Here is a 15,668-nt window from a genome sequence, read left to right on the forward strand (position 1 = left end):
AGCTTCTGTCAGTTTTACCTTTGCAGGAAGAGGGAGCTTTTATTTCTGGACATTTTGAAAGCTCTTTCTGTCTTTAGAATCCTGTCATACTTTGGCTTGGGATCTCAGTGTCATGCTTAATTGGCTCTCATTTACTCTTTGAACCAGTATCAGTGTTGAACTTTGAAGATGTGAACGTTAGATCTCATTTGCTGCCGTAACTATAGTTTACCATCTTGCTGCTACATGAAACTAAGTGGTATATCCTTTCTAAATTCCTTCTGGTATATGTTCCTTTATTCATATTAGCCATGAAGTCTTTCTTTTTCTGTTACTTTTGAGCAGAGGGGGGTTTTAAAAGCAAAATGGGCTTTGAATTGGTTGTTGAAAGGTCTAAGATTGTCAAGTGTCCCTGTGTCTGGTCTTTCTGTGTCAGGGTGGCTAAGAACTACTTTGAGAGCATCTTTTTATTTTGCGTTTGCAGGCCTACCATTCACAGCTGTGTCTGCTGCTTTATCTTCCATTTGTGGTCCTCACCCTCCCCACTGAAATTTGGTTGTGGCGACTGGAGATGCTGAGCAGTAGTTCTCATCATCTTTTGATTGGATCTTACCTTTTACCAGGAGCTTTCTTTTGGTCTAGGTCTGTTTGTTTCTTTCTTAAAACAGAAGCAGTGATGGAGACAGGCAAGATTACTTACCTCTCCCTGGTTTTACAAAAGCAAAAATTATTTAACCCTTGGGTAAGGTTTTGCAAAGCTTGCTATACCATGTCAAGTCACTATACCAAACCTTCTTTTCATTCTGAAAATCAAGACACATTTGCTTTAAAAGTCCATGTCTTAACTTAGATGGTTGGTAGGAGGAGACAGACTTAATTTCTTTAAGAAACAGGACATCGGTGTGCTTGGCACCGCATCGGTCCATTTAGGTCCAGTCTTTCAGTCTTTTTAGTTTGAAGTACTTCAGAGATAAACTCTGTTGCATCAGTGATTTGCTTTAATATGCTCCCATGTAATCCTTGGTATGTACGGACAGGCGGTGGATGACAACTAAACACTTAGAGTACTCTTTGTGAAAGAATTTTAGTTAGATTTAACATATTTTGAAGGATTTAAAAAATTCAAGTTAAGGATAATTAGTGATTTATTGTTTCAGTAAGCGGTGAGACATTGGGTGGAATTGGGGTGGTGATGGTTCAAATTGGCAGGGCATATATCCCAACATGAAGTGTATAGAGTAATGGAATTGGAATGATTTTAGACCACACTTAATTCAATATTCAGAAGTAAGGGAGGAGTTTACATAGGCAATAGAAGTAGGAAATTCATTTTGTAGGCTTAATACTTCCCAAGTGTAATATTAGCTATAATTCCTGGGGATTATTAGGAACCATGCTATTCTAGAGAGTTAGATTTTAGAGTAGAGAAATGCAACTAAGAAATACAAAGTTGTGGTTGGGCTTTTGGTAGAAAGGAAAAAAAAATGGGGTGGTGGGACATTGGGCATGATAAGACTGTCCTAAACTCTGTAACATAAATGTATGTCTGTCTCCCCCATTTGGCAAGACTTTCTGCAGTGTTCCTGCCTCTGTGTTGTCTGTTAATTAGATTGTAATGTCTTGAAAGGTCATGGATACTATCCTGTTCTAATTAGCATCTAGTGTAGTCTGGTGTCCACGGTGGTTGCCCGCTATTATTAGTTGATGATGATTAGTGAAGCTGAAGCTATTTTTTAAACAGGGCCCAAGGGATGCAGACAGTGATGAAAACGACAAAGGTGAAAAGAAGAACAAGGGTACGTTTGATGGAGATAAGCTAGGAGATTTGAAGGAGGAGGGTGATGTGATGGACAAGACCAATGGTTTACCAGTGCAGAATGGGATTGACGCAGACGTCAAAGATTTTAGGTTTGTATGTTTTACACTTCTGATTTTTGAGTGGGGGCTATGGGTTTTTGTTTTGATTTAGTTTTATTTTGATTTTAGTTTTCTTTATCCCTCCCTACGTGTTTTTTTAAAGAACTGGGACTAGTGTAGGCCATACCACAAAAATTGTATGAACTGTTAAGGTGAAACTTTTTAAGATCTGTCCATACCTGATGTTTTGCCAAAACAATAGACTTTCCGTTTGTATGGAGCTCTATAATTTGCAGAATGATTTCATAAAAATCAGTTCATTGATTCTCAAATTTCAAAATCACGTGGATGAGCACCTTGGGATTTCTCCCAAATCATTATCTTGGGAGAAATCATGGTTACTAACAGAAGTGTGTCATATTACTGTGGCATATTAAGGAAGAGTGAAAAACAGTTGAGATCAGTTAAGTATTATTTCACTTGAGACTCATAAGCTCCCTTTGAGGTAGGCAGGTATCGTTTTCTTCATTTTGAAGAACCGGAGATACAGCTAAAGTGACTTGTTCTTAATCATATTCCTTCCATGGAGGCCTCTCATTCCATCTCTGGTCATAATTGATATGCAAGTTTTAACCCTGTTATTTTAATATGCACAGTATTAATGATACCATATTTGTCTTCCACATTTGGCAAGTATTCTTTGTTACATGATGGTATGTGAGTTTTAATTTTTTTTTAAATTTTGACTAAGGAGTTTTATCCTCAGTCACTGATGCCCAGTAGAGAATTTAATTTTGAATAATTTTAGTCTAAAGCTAATGTGTGTCTAAACACACACACACACAGCATCCTTTATCCTAATAATCTGCAAAGCCAAAATAAAAATATTGTATGTATGTGTGTGTGTGGTCATTCCTTTTAGAACAATGTTTAATGTGTTTAATCTTCCTAAATTAATTTTTGCATCTCATGGGTATAAAGAATTAGTCTTTGTAAGAAATTTGAGTCACAGCATAAACACTTACCTCAGGTCTTTCAAATGAGTTTGGGTATCCCTCCATCCTGAATCTCAAGCAGCTTGTGGTATTGTTTCGTGGTATTTGACTCCAGGGCAGATGGTAGTAGTAGGGTGTGTGTGTGTGTGTTAAGGAACTACAAGAGCTTTAATTTGTACCAGCTGTAGGATTTCTTTTAGGCTAAGAATGTAGTCACAGGCTATTTTTCCCTGACTAGAATATAATATTATTCAATATTATCTGAATTAGAATTAAATAGTTCTGCTGTCTTTTTGCATAGAGTGATCATGTGTCCTGGGTTGCCCAGGACAGTATTTGTTTATAGCTCTGTCCCAAGATATTTATTAATACTGCCCTTTTTTGTTCTTAGGAGTGTCCTGGTTCAGATGATAAATTACATCTTCATATCACTTTTAATTCTTAGAGTTGATTCCTTAGCAGGAGCTTATCCTAAAAAGTGAATTTATTTTGTACTGTTTTATAATGGTTTGATTCTGGTTTCTTTGAAAGGAAAAGGGGAGTCAGTTTTATGGTTGGCCAGTGGTACCTAGGAAATACAAACAAAAATTTTTCACCTATTAAAAATTTTTTTTTGAATAGAATTATTCTCAGATGTGGAACTTTCCCTAGAAAGTACTTTGTCTATTGACTGTTTAAAAGAGTAGGATGTTGCTTTTGGGGGGGCATGTTTTGCTACCTGTATTTTGGGATCCTTGCTTTCATGAATACCACAGAGTGATTCCCGCCCCCCCCCCCGCCCCTCCCCCCCAGTTCATCCAGTGTTCCTCACATCTGGGCCCCTTGGTAAAAGAGATGGTAAATTAATAGCAGTTAATGTAAATTTAAGGGGTGGGTTGTGGGAAGGCAAGCAATAGAAGAGTCGTTTTATAGGATGTAACATGTAAGCACCATAAAGGGTCTCTGGTCATTTTTTCAAAATAGTTTTAAATACTGTTGGTAATAAGCTGTGTCAAGGACATTGTCCTTAAACTTAGGTTGGTGTAGTGTCCCTCCCCACTTAAAATAAGGTTTAATGCCCTTTACTTTCTCTGTTTAGCCGTACCCCTGGTAATTGCCAGAACTCTGCTAATGAAGTGGATCTTCTGGGTCCAAACCAGAATGGTTCTGAGGGTTTAGCCCAGCTGACCAGCACCAATGGTGCCAAGCCTGTGGAGGATTTCTCCAACATGGAGTCCCAGAGTGTCCCCTTGGACCCCATGGAACATGTGGGCATGGAGCCTCTTCAGTTTGATTATTCAGGCACGCAGGTACCTGTGGACTCAGCAGCAGCAACTGTGGGACTTTTTGACTACAATTCTCAACAACAGGTACTGTGTGTGTCTCTGTCACTCTCTATGCTCTCCCTCCAGGCAGCAGCATTATTCAAGTAACTGAGAAGGGGGGGATGGGAGGAGGGTGGCAATATTTTAGGCTTTTGATGGCCAGTCCTTATTTACCCAACAGAGATGTGGATTATAAAGCCTTTGCATCTTCCTCTCCAGCATGGTTCCCATGCTGAGGTTTGTTGGCAAGAGACTACCCTGCTCTGTGTAAATTCCTTTGGCTCCTCTCTTTTATCAGGGCCTGGGGACGGGGTGTGGTGGTGTTACCTCCTGTGACACAATCCTCTTGAATGTTAATCTCACTGAAGATTAATGTGATTATAATGCTGTTGGTTTTTGTTTTTAAAGTAGTAGACTCTGTTGTCTGCCACTGTCAGAAGTCCAGTGCCAGATGTCTTATTAGTCTTGTCTTTTAATTAAGTGAGTTACTATAGATAACAGACATATGTCATACCTTTCAAAAGAGTTAGAATGTGATTAGGGAAAAAACACATATCACTCAAAATAAAATCTGCAGTGAAATTATTTGGCTCTTCTTTTATTTGTAAGTCCTTGGAATATATTTTATGTGTGCCTTCAAAACCAGAGGAAAATTAGCCAAATTAATGAAAAGGGGGCAGGTAACTTCTTGTTCATGTTAAGTTCCACAAGTTCTCCTTTGTGGCCTCGAGCAATTTGATGGGCCATCAGTTTCTCATACTCCTTAATTTTAGTCTGGAGCATACATATAAATTTCTAGGTTTGAAAAGTTAAAATCTCATTTTGTAGTTTAGAAATTATATATCTATGAGGAAAGTTGGCTTATGGTCTTTGTAGATCAAATTGTACCACACTCTCCCTTTATTTGTCATAAATGGCTGATTTTAAGTGAATTTTGCTTAATAGATAGCTGGATAATACCATTAACCATGTGAAGTTTACAGAAACAAACCCCTTTAAGGGATGATGTGATGTGCATGCACTCTGTTCCTATCAGTTGGATATACTAGGTGTAATTAACAAAGTCTTTTTCTAGAGAGTGTGAACTAACAGTGTACACTGTTCTCCCTGTAGTTCCCAAGAGATATGCTCACTTTTCCATGGAAATTTGACTTTCTTTGCTTTTTGTCTTATTTATTAATTTGATTTTGCTTTTTTTTTTCACAATGAATCCTCAAAATAGTAGTGTTGAATGAAGTCAGAAATTACTTCAGATGCTGAGGAAATACTCAATTTAAAGATATTTTGTGGCATATCAGCAAACATAGGGACACACTATTACTGTGTAGACTTCAACTTGTCCAGTTTAGAATATTAGTGTAGTAATTTCTCTATAAAAATTGAGGTATGTTAAGTTTAGGCTGTTTCTAATCAAGTTCCTGTAACCTAGTTATCTCAAAAAATTTTATCTGAATTCTTTCTTTTATTGTCTCATTGAACTTCCCCTGGCAACCCTTAGATCTGCAGCCATTTTTGGTTCTTAGCTTCCATTCCCAATCGAACCCAATCTGACTCTTGGCTTGTTATTTAAGAAGTGTTTGTCTCTAACCTCTTATGAATGACAATCTGATTCTCTGTCATTTAATTGTTACCTTGTAATTAAAGTTGGGATTCACTTGTGGTTTACTGAACTTGGGTTTCAAAGTAATTCTACCAATTTTTGAGGAGGCTGGATAATTATTAGAACTTGAACAGAAATGTACTTTTGCATGCCCACAAATAGTTCACACAATTACATCAAAGACACCACCTGCTCCGACTTATAAAACCTGGAGTGCCTTCACCATGAATCACATTTCAGCAGTTTTTGGAAGCGAATGCCATTATTTTGCAAGTTGAGCTGTGGTTGAATTCTGACTTCCCATGCATGTCTTGGTTGCTGCAATATAGGGTCATTGTTACACAGTTACACCATCATCATAGGATGTGCTTATTGTTATTTTGTCCCATGGGCTCATAATTCTTGCTATTTTGAGTAGATGGCTGTACACATTCTTATACTGGATGTACTGATAGCCTGCCTAGAAATCATTGACTCAAGACTCTTTAGGACCCTTAACTTCCCAAAGGCTGCTGCATAAAGGCCAGTAGTTATTAAGATGGAAGAACCCTTTCTCTACTGGAAATTGGTGTTTGTTTCTACACTTTATCCTTCCAATCCCTTTTTACCCTTTTGCTTTTCATTAGATTTTATTCCTCTTTTCCATTTCTAATAATTAAAATGGTTCTCATTCTTCAAGGTCCAGTGCTATATTACCCTTTTTTTTTGGTTACCTTTCTTGATCTCTAAATCAAAAAGTCATTTCTGTCTCTGTAGTGCCTTGTGCTTCCTCTAAGAGAAAGAGTCATGGTGTCTCCTTGTTTGATAATCCTCTGCTAGATTGTAATCACCTAGAGGGTAGGATGGGGTCTTGATCTCTCTGTGTCCTCTGCTTTTGCTTTGATGGCCCAAGTTTTCAGGGAACCTTTTCCACAACCCTGTTACATTATCTCAGAACATTCCCTGTGTTTAATATACTTCACCAAACTAAGATTGAAAGCTAGCCTTGGGAGAGGTCTGGAGGCCACTCTTTGAGGTCTTGCATGTATTCTAATATGTGAGTCCTTTAGGTCTAGCCCATTAGATTGTTTATCATAGATGAATAATGGGACCTTTTTAATAGCCAGGAAATTTATTTCCTGAATCAGTACTTAACCCTTTTTAGTGTCACAGCCCTCTTTTGCCATCTGATTAAAAGCCATAGTCCTCACATCAAAAAAAATACATGATTCTTTTGAGACTCAATTTTGTACATAACTTGAGGGAGATCACAGATCTGTGGATTGCAGATTATAACCTTCTGTTCTTATTTTTTGTTGTTACCTGTAGTCAGGCATATGTGTCATGAATGGAACAGACTTCCCCCAACCCCATGGTTCTCAGTTTAGTTATTGTGGCTCATTTGGTCATTTAGGTAGTGTAAGGAAATAGTTGATGACAAGTGATGAGACTATCTATGCCCACATCCTAGGGAGAGCATAGTGTTTGCTGGGCAAGGAAGGACTTAGAGAAGAGATGGATCTTGAGCTGTGCTCTGCAAGACTTATTTATACCAGGAAAAGAATGAAAACTCCAGTGGAGAAAATAGTAAACTAAGAGCTTAAAATCAGACATTAACATACATGTTCAATAGGTAATATAGAAATAGTCACCCTGGATGGTAGTTGAGGTTGAAAAAAAGTGACTTGTGAGGTTACGTAGATAGTGTTGTGAGTCTTAGCGACTTCGCTGTGCTGTTGTACAGGCATTAACAAGGCATTTTAAGAAGTGATGACTGAATTAACATGATTTACTTTTTTTGTGCAGAGTGTTAGCTTAGAAGCAGTTTCAGACATTCTTTTGTCCATATTAGTCAGTTAACTATTGACTGTTGTATCCTTGCAGGGACTTAGGTTTTGTCCGTAATGAACAGAGCTAATGTTCATAATAGTCTTAGAGTATATAAAACAGTTATGGAACAGTTGAGCTACTAAATGTTAAATTGATTGGTGAAGAATCCTATCAGACCAGGGGAAGGCTCATTGAGGACCAAATTTGTATAGACCTAACTTGGATGAGAGATGGAATATATATTCCTGCAGTTAAGAGAACAGAGTTATGGAGATGGAAATGACGATGGTGTGATCATAGGTTAGTAAGAGTAGAAGGTACACATAAAAGGGAAACAGAAATAGATGCATTTGGTTACTAAGTCCAGGTCACAGGCATTAAGAGCCAGGACTGAGTACAGACAATATTAATGATTGTGAGGGTTGAACTAAACATCTAGTGTAGCATGTATTTTTCTATACATTTTGCTCTTTTATCATGGCTTTCTTAAATGGGCATCAATTTTTTTTTTTTTTTTTTTAAGTTGGGAGTTTTGAAGTTATTTGCTATAATTGGTAGGGTATGTTGATTTTATGAGTGGATCTGGTTTGATAGTTGACAAAGTAAATCCTTCTTGTGTCCTATTTCATTTCATTTGGGGTAATAAGTTGGTTTCATAAGACTGTTAATATCAGCCTGTATTTAGATACATAATATAGAGCATCCTGAAAATATAGGGAAGGTATTTTTCATTCAGTTCATTACAGACTAACTGTTTTTAGGGATACTTTGGTTTTGGATAACTAAGCTACTTATCTAATCACTGTAAACCATCATCTTAACCTAAGATGTATTTATAGCAGGGATTCCTTTTATGGTGCCTTGGCAGTTAGGTAAGATCTCAGACTGAATTCTTAGAATACTGTCTTAAAATGTAGAGTGTAAGTATGATTACAAAAGAAGCCAATTATATAAAAATAGCTATAACAGTATTGAACAGCAAATTGAATGATGGGTGTTTGCTTCTTTTTCATATGATGCATGAGATAGACATAGTTGTACTGGCCATGATGGTGAGCATAAACAAGATTGTGAGATGTCTAGCAGTTGTAAAGTAATATGAAAATACATGATTTCTATTTGTGATCGAATCACAGAAGTGTGGCTAAATTTAATGTGGTTTGTTGCCTATGATAGTAACTGAAGGGCATGCTAAATTTCGTGACAGTAATTTTACCTGCCTCAAGTACAAAGGTCTGGGGTTAGGAACCTTTAATTTAGGGTGGTTTGAAATGCTCATTGATACCACTCTCCTTACTTTGTCCTCATTGTCTTCTCTTTAATCCTGGAAAACACAGTGAACAGTTCATATGTAATGTGTTCATACTGTTTTGAGTTATGATGCTTGCATAGTAAATAGCCATGAAATTATCTCTGTTCATCTAAATATATTCTGGAAAATTATTGCTAGGTTTCATTGTATTACAACCTAGTAACAGAAACCACAGCCAAGATTAAGTTGATAATCAGGTGGGTTAATCTGGTTAATTTTTGACGTTCTTTATTTTAGGATTCAGTTACTGTAAAAATAGCCTAATAATGTGGCATGCATTACAAAATTGCGTACTGATCTACTGAAACTCTAATCTGTTAAGCGTGAATTTTTAACAAAGAAGCAATACTCTGAAAGCCTTAGTCAGATGGCAGAGGAAGTTGGCATGCATTGCTTTTTAACGTGTGGTAGTGATTTAAATGTCATTCTTATGAGACTGAGTTTGCATAGTTTTAATATAGGTATTTAAGATTCTTGGCTTTCTTTTCAGTTTATAAATGAGAGGAAGATTATTTTGCCAGGGTCATGTGTATAGTCACTGTTGAAATGCTGACTTTAGCTAGCAGTTAGGTCATTTGAAACATACCTTTATTGTTCTTTGACTTTGATGAAATTTTAGAATATGATTTTCCTCTAAAGATAATAATTTGCTTGATGGAAGGCTGTATTTTGTTTTCCTCACTTATTTAGAAGTCATTTATTTTGAAATCAGATTCTTCATCTGCTAAAGAAATGTGAATTTTTTTTTTAAGTTTGGCAGCATAGTTTGTATGTACCTGTTACACTAAAAATCATTATAATTATATGTTAACTATTGCAGCTGTTCAGATAACCTGATCAAAAATGAACTTTGATCTAGAGGCTATAGACAGTAGCAAATTTTCAAAAATTTAATATACTGAGGACTAGCGCCAGAATATAACTTTTTCTTTAAAATTTATAGCCCCACTATTGATGTAATACTCTTAGTGTTTAAAAGGCTTTTCTCCGTGAATTCTGGCAATAGCCTTGTCAGGTAGGGCAGCCATTTTTATAGATAAGAAAATTAAGACATCGAGAAGCTCAGAGACTTCCTGAAGGTCTTAAACCCTGCTCTGCAGACACCTTTGTCTCAGTTTCTGGCTCCTCGCGCTTTGCTTTGGACCTAGTTCTAGAAACATAAAACTCTCTGTGTGGAGCTGTCTCACCTTCAGGTTTAACTGCATTCATAGTTTTTTTTTAGCATGGTATATGTTTTAAAATTACTTGTATCAACAACAAAAACAAAAAGGTTTTTCTTTCCTCTTTGTGACCTAAAGCAGGTGGTGCTCATGAACTCAGCAGGACTTTGACTTTAACACTGCTCAGAAGTTTTTTTTTGGGGGGTCTATTTTGTATACTTTTTAACATTTAATTTTTGAATAGGTAGTAGCATTCACATGGTTCAAAAAATCAAAACAGTGTAAAAAGATACACAGTTGTTATTCTTCTTCCCACTCCTGCTTTCATCCTTTTTATCACTTTTGTTGGTTTGTTGTGTATGCTATTAGCATTTTAATTCTTTTACTATACGATGTTGTGGTGTCTGCCGTATATCATCACAAATAGGTCATAATTATATGTATATAGATATATAACTCCCCTCCCTGTTGAGTACCCCCATCCCCCCATCCCACCCCTCTAGGTTGTCACAAAGCACCAGGCTGGGCTTCCTGTGTTATACAACAGCTTCCCGCTAGTTATCTGTTTTACACATGATGGTGTATATATTGGAGAAGGCAATGGCACCCCATTCCAGTACTCTTGCCTGGAAAATCCCATGGACGGAGGAGCCTGGTAGGCTGTAGTTCATGGGGTCGCTAAGAGTCAGACACGACTGAGTGACTTCACTTTCACTTTTCACTTTCCTGCATTGGAGAAGGAAATGGCAACCCACTCCAGTGTTCTTGCCTGGAGAGTCCCAGGGACGGGGGAGCCTGGTGGGCTGCCGTCTATGGGATCGCACAGAGTCGGACACGACTGAAGTGACTTAGCAGTGTATATATGTCAGTGCCACCTGACTCGGAAGAGTCTTGCCTTCTGCTTTCTTTGTCTCTTCCCGGACTGTCTTGCTACATGACGCGCTATAAGAGGTGGCCCACAGAAGGCCTGTGTCTGTGTTAAGGGGTGCTTGCCTCATTCATCAGAAAGAGTATCACATAGAGAGGACTTCTATGTGTATTGATTTTAATAGTTAGCAAACAACCTTATGAGTTAGACAGATCTTTATTGTCCATCTTTAGAGAGAGGAAGAGAGTGAGGCACAAAGTGACTTTGCTTCCCAGCGTCCCGCACACAGGGTCAGTGGTGGACCTGAGATACCAGTCCAGGTTTTCTGGCCCCAGAGTCTGTGCTTTTATCTGCTCTCCACTAGGCATATTGCCTTAAACTCGTAAGAAGTCAGGCCTGGCAGTACGTTTTATTTTGAGGTGAGAAAGGGACAGAGTTTAGCACTTTGCCCAGTGCTAAACAATGCATTTGTATGTGTTGTTCAGGATCCTCTGGAACCTATCACTTGGCAGTTACCCAGTTTTGTTTTTTAATAACCTATATTTTCAGTTAATATTGGACTGTTTACATGCGAGAATGTGCCAGAATTGCTGTAATTTATGCTATGGTCAAAATCTGTCTGCTGTTGATGTATAGTTTACTTATGTTTAATTGTTTACTGCAGAAGGCACTCAAAATAATTCCTTCTCTGTCACAATCATGGACACATTAATCAACTCTCAAACATAGGATATATGGGAGCAGTTATAAGGCCTATATGTTTCTAGTTAAAATTATTAATTAGTCCCAGTGTTCAGTGTGGTAACACAATAGTGAGAACCCCAAACTAATGTTACATGGAGTGGTTACTTTTATTCATAAACTCTGTGTGTGTGTGTGTGTGTGTATGTATATTTACAGATACAGTACATGCATGTAATGTTACATGAAATGTTAAAAAATGTTAAAAACATACAAAGTGAGGTTAAGTCATAACGGAATGGTGTTAAAGTACTGTTTTTGCTTAGTAAGTGAAGATAACCTCAAGAGTTACATTCTGAACACAGTATCATTCTCCTAGCTTCCTGTCACAGAGCCCAGCTAATAGTGCTCAAAAAAAATTTGTTGAGTGAAATGAGTTATTTTATTTGCAGCAGGGCCAAGAAAGGTAGAGGGAAGAGGCTAGCATGAACATTGTCTGAGATGTTAAATATTTCAAAAGGTTTAGGCTAGGAAAATTCCAGAGACCCATTGAATAGGTAGTAGATACCTAGTGGAACTAGGAGGTGTTTTTACAGTCTTGGAAAAAATTTAGACAACTCTCTACTGTTTTACTTGTTTTCTGCCTCCTGGATGCTCCTCTTGAAGGGAGGGGTTTGGGGAGAGCTGTTAGTAGGAGGAGTACGAGGCACTGTCCTTCAGGTGAAACCAAACCAACTTGGCAATGATCACAAGGTTGTAGTTACCAAATAGTACTGGTTGGCTCCCTTCCTGGAATGAACAGTTGTTTTGATATATTTTCCAGTAGAGTCCTGTATTTCTTTTGAATGCTTGACATTTAATCAGTGCTTATGAAGTAGAGCTGTTTTTTTACCAGCATTATAATGAAGTTTTTCTTTTCTTTAACCTTTGAAAATAAAAAAAGCTATATAAAGCATTTTTGAAACCTGTACTACATGGTTACTTTTGACATTCATACTGTGAAAGCAGACACTTATTTTACTCTGGTTTTTAGAAAGATAAATATATATATATAGAGAGAGAGGTAACAGGTGAAGTTGGTCACTTTGTTCAGAATATTCACCTTTAAAAAAAAATTAAAGTCAGTCTGTTTTTATACTTGAGGCAGAGAAGTAACCAAATCATAACAATCAGGTTCACCACAACTGAATCAAAGTTCAGTTGTGACAGTAATTAAACTGAGTTGTCAGAATGACATTATCACCTACCGTCCAAAACAGGTTTCTTTATGAAGACATCCGTGGTTCAAGATCCATGGTATGTGTTATATATCATCCAGTGATGTTCGCCTAACCCCTGAAAAGTCCTGTAGAAAGAGTAGGTAGGTTGAAGGTCCTTTGTAGGGAAGTCCCAGCAGTAAATTCTCCCAGTCTGATTTCAGTAAATAAAGACGTCTTCAGTATATAACTCCTTGGAAGGAAGCATATCAGGGCAATCCAAAATCATGTATCCCCTTTCTTGGTACCAGTATTGTTCCTATTAAACTGTATGAACATTTTATTTAGTGTTGTAAACTTAGTTCCTTGCACAGTGCCTATCAGGTTTTGATTCAAAAATAATTTAAAATGAATGATTGACTTTGTAATAAGAGAGAATCTTAGGATATTCTTACTGTCAAGACCTTTGAATTCCTTTCCTTTTCTTGGAAACTAAGCTCATAATCCAAGTTTTGTTAGTAGCAGCTATACTTCTGTTGTTTTATTTCTCACATGTAAAAGGATTGGTATCCTAGGAAATTCGGGAGCCCCTGAAAGTTGCACATTGTCCAGTTTACCTGTTTTTATAAACCACTAGTTGAGGAAGATATTCAGTGTTTTCCCCAGAAGAGACAGCCAGGGGATGAAATGAAAACTTTCCCTTTTCCTGTCTAAAATGTGAGTAGATGAGGATTATTTCAGAGTGTTTGTAGAGTTCTCAAAAGAACTGAAGGGAGGTAACAGCAGTCGGTGCAGTGAGGTAAGTCATTTGTAGTACATTTGTTTAGTTTCTGGCTTGCTCTGGATCAGGCAGTGCCCTCAGACCTGAAACAACCGTTAGGGCATTTGTATGTATGTTTATGGTTCAGGGGACAGATAACCTGTGAAGCAAGTAGTCAGCATGTGGGAACTGGGCTCACCAAATTGAGCCAGAGCCGTAGAGGGAAAACAGAAGTATGAAGCATCATAGATAGCAAGGGAGTGGAGTAGAGCATGAGAACATTCTTGTTAAAAGCATCATTTCTAAACAAGAGTTTATGGAAACTTTTATTCAGAGAGGCTTTAACATTCCTTCATTAGATTGGTTCTCTAACCTCATCATGCCCTTTTCTTCCCTCAGCTGTTCCAAAGACCCAATGCGCTTGCTGTCCAGCAGTTGACAGCCGCTCAGCAGCAGCAGTATGCGTTAGCAGCCGCGCATCAACCCCACATCGGTAAGTCCTTAAGCCAGAAGCTGCCTTGTAGGGGTGGCCCCGTCTTAGGACAGCGGCTGCTGTGGAACCCAGCTAGTATGGACTGACTGTGAAAGTCCTGACAGATCTCAGAGTAAACGGCCTCTAACTCTTGTCCAGTTGTCTTTAGCCACCTTCCTATTTTTCTAGACCTAACTCATAAGATTTCTTAGTATCCTGTTATTGCTCTGCCAGCTGTTTCAGGACTTAAAGTATTTCCTGTAGTGACTAGCATCAGCTCTGTTGGTAGGTTTGGATGAACTTAAATAACAATTTTGTGCTTGTTGGGCATATATAGACTATGGGTGTCTCAACATCACATCTTATTAGGTGGCAAGTAGTACCTGTAAACCTATTTTCCAAGTAGCATGTGTTGAAAAATTTAAAAAGTTGTATCATAATCACTGGTTTTTAAAGTTGCTCTGTACCTGTTGTACTTGTTAATGTCTTGATATTAACATATTTTTTATCTTATGGAACATATTTTTGTCTTACTGCTGACACTGGACTCCTCCCCGCACCCCCCCCACACACACAGCTTTTTTTGGGTCTCTTTGAAATAGTGCTATACAAATACAAATTTTATAAAGGGGGGTGGTTAAAATGACATGATTGAATAGATAGAAAATCACCCATCACGGATTGTGAAATGCTGTGGAAGAAAAGACTTGCTTCTAGCCTAGTTATACAGGTGGCCCTTGAACAACATGGGATTAAGCTGTGCAGGTCCACTTATATATGAATTTTTTTCAATAAATATGGTCTACAGTACTACTTGATCCTTGGTTGAATCGTTGATGCTGAAGTGTGGCTATGGAGGGCTGATTTTAAAGTTATACATGAATTTCTGGCTGTGTAGGTGTCTGCTCCCCTATCCCCTGTGTTGTCAAAGGGTCACCTGTATTAAGTCTAGACCTTTGCCTGGGTCTGATTTAATATGTACTTACAGATAGTAGTCTTTATAAATAGGCATACATTTTCTTTGAGGAGAACTGGAGAATTGTTTAAATGGAAATAAATACTTCCCTCCATCCCATTACAAACTGTTTTAAATCACTTTATTTTAACCTATTATAATTTCATTAGTCTTTTAGAAATTGTGCTAAATTTAAAACTGCTTAGTAGTTTTAATTGTAATCTTTAGCAGAGGTTATTAAAAAAAGATGATAGATGGATGCCACCATAATCTTTAGTACAGGTATTATCTTTTTGAAAGTCCATTTTACTCAACCTATTATAGCTTCTCTTTTTTCTCCTCCCCACAGAATAGTTAGCCAGACTGTGTAGGAGTTTGGTAGGTTTGTTTTAGTCAAGTTTGTTTTTACTGACAGGTATGTTTTCAGCAGGTTTAGCTCCCGCTGCATTCGTCCCCAACCCATATATCATCAGTGCTGCGCCCCCAGGGACGGACCCCTACACAGCTGGATTGGCTGCAGCAGCGACGCTAGGTGAGACGTTTTGCCACGAGGGATTTTCTCACCTGCTAAAAGAAGTCCCTTTGATGGGCATTCATTTTTTATACTCTTTTACAAATCCGTGTTTCCAGTGGATATTTCTCTCCTGATTTCCAGGACCGTCTATCTGCCAGCTAAATATCTCTGCCCACCTATAACCTCGGACTTGAACATATTTAAAA

The 15,668-nt window shown here is 37.8% G+C and overlaps 1 protein-coding gene across 20 annotated transcripts in view; it reads left to right on the forward strand.

The window, feature by feature from the left end:
• PUM1 (pumilio RNA binding family member 1) overlaps positions 1-15,668 on the forward strand; it is a 126,002-nt gene that overhangs the window by 65,259 nt on the left and 45,075 nt on the right. For 12 of the 20 annotated variants that reach the window (XR_011562461.1, XM_019979549.2, XM_019979568.2 and 9 more), the window contains 4 exons: positions 1,721-1,887; positions 3,910-4,180; positions 13,921-14,014; positions 15,364-15,480. Coding sequence is in view for 19 of the 20 variants with exons in the window: in XM_019979549.2 (XP_019835108.1) it covers positions 1,721-1,887; positions 3,910-4,180; positions 13,921-14,014; positions 15,364-15,480 (649 nt within the window). In the remaining variant the exon portion in view is untranslated. The remainder of the gene's footprint in view (positions 1-1,720; positions 1,888-3,909; positions 4,181-13,920; positions 14,015-15,363; positions 15,481-15,668) is intronic. The other 8 variants (XM_019979616.2, XM_019979584.2, XM_019979632.2 and 5 more) reach the window with 5 other exon arrangements.

The sequence above is a fragment of the Bos indicus genome, chromosome 2 (assembly GCF_029378745.1).
Source record: "Bos indicus isolate NIAB-ARS_2022 breed Sahiwal x Tharparkar chromosome 2, NIAB-ARS_B.indTharparkar_mat_pri_1.0, whole genome shotgun sequence".
NCBI classification, from domain to species: Eukaryota; Metazoa; Chordata; class Mammalia; order Artiodactyla; family Bovidae; genus Bos; species Bos indicus.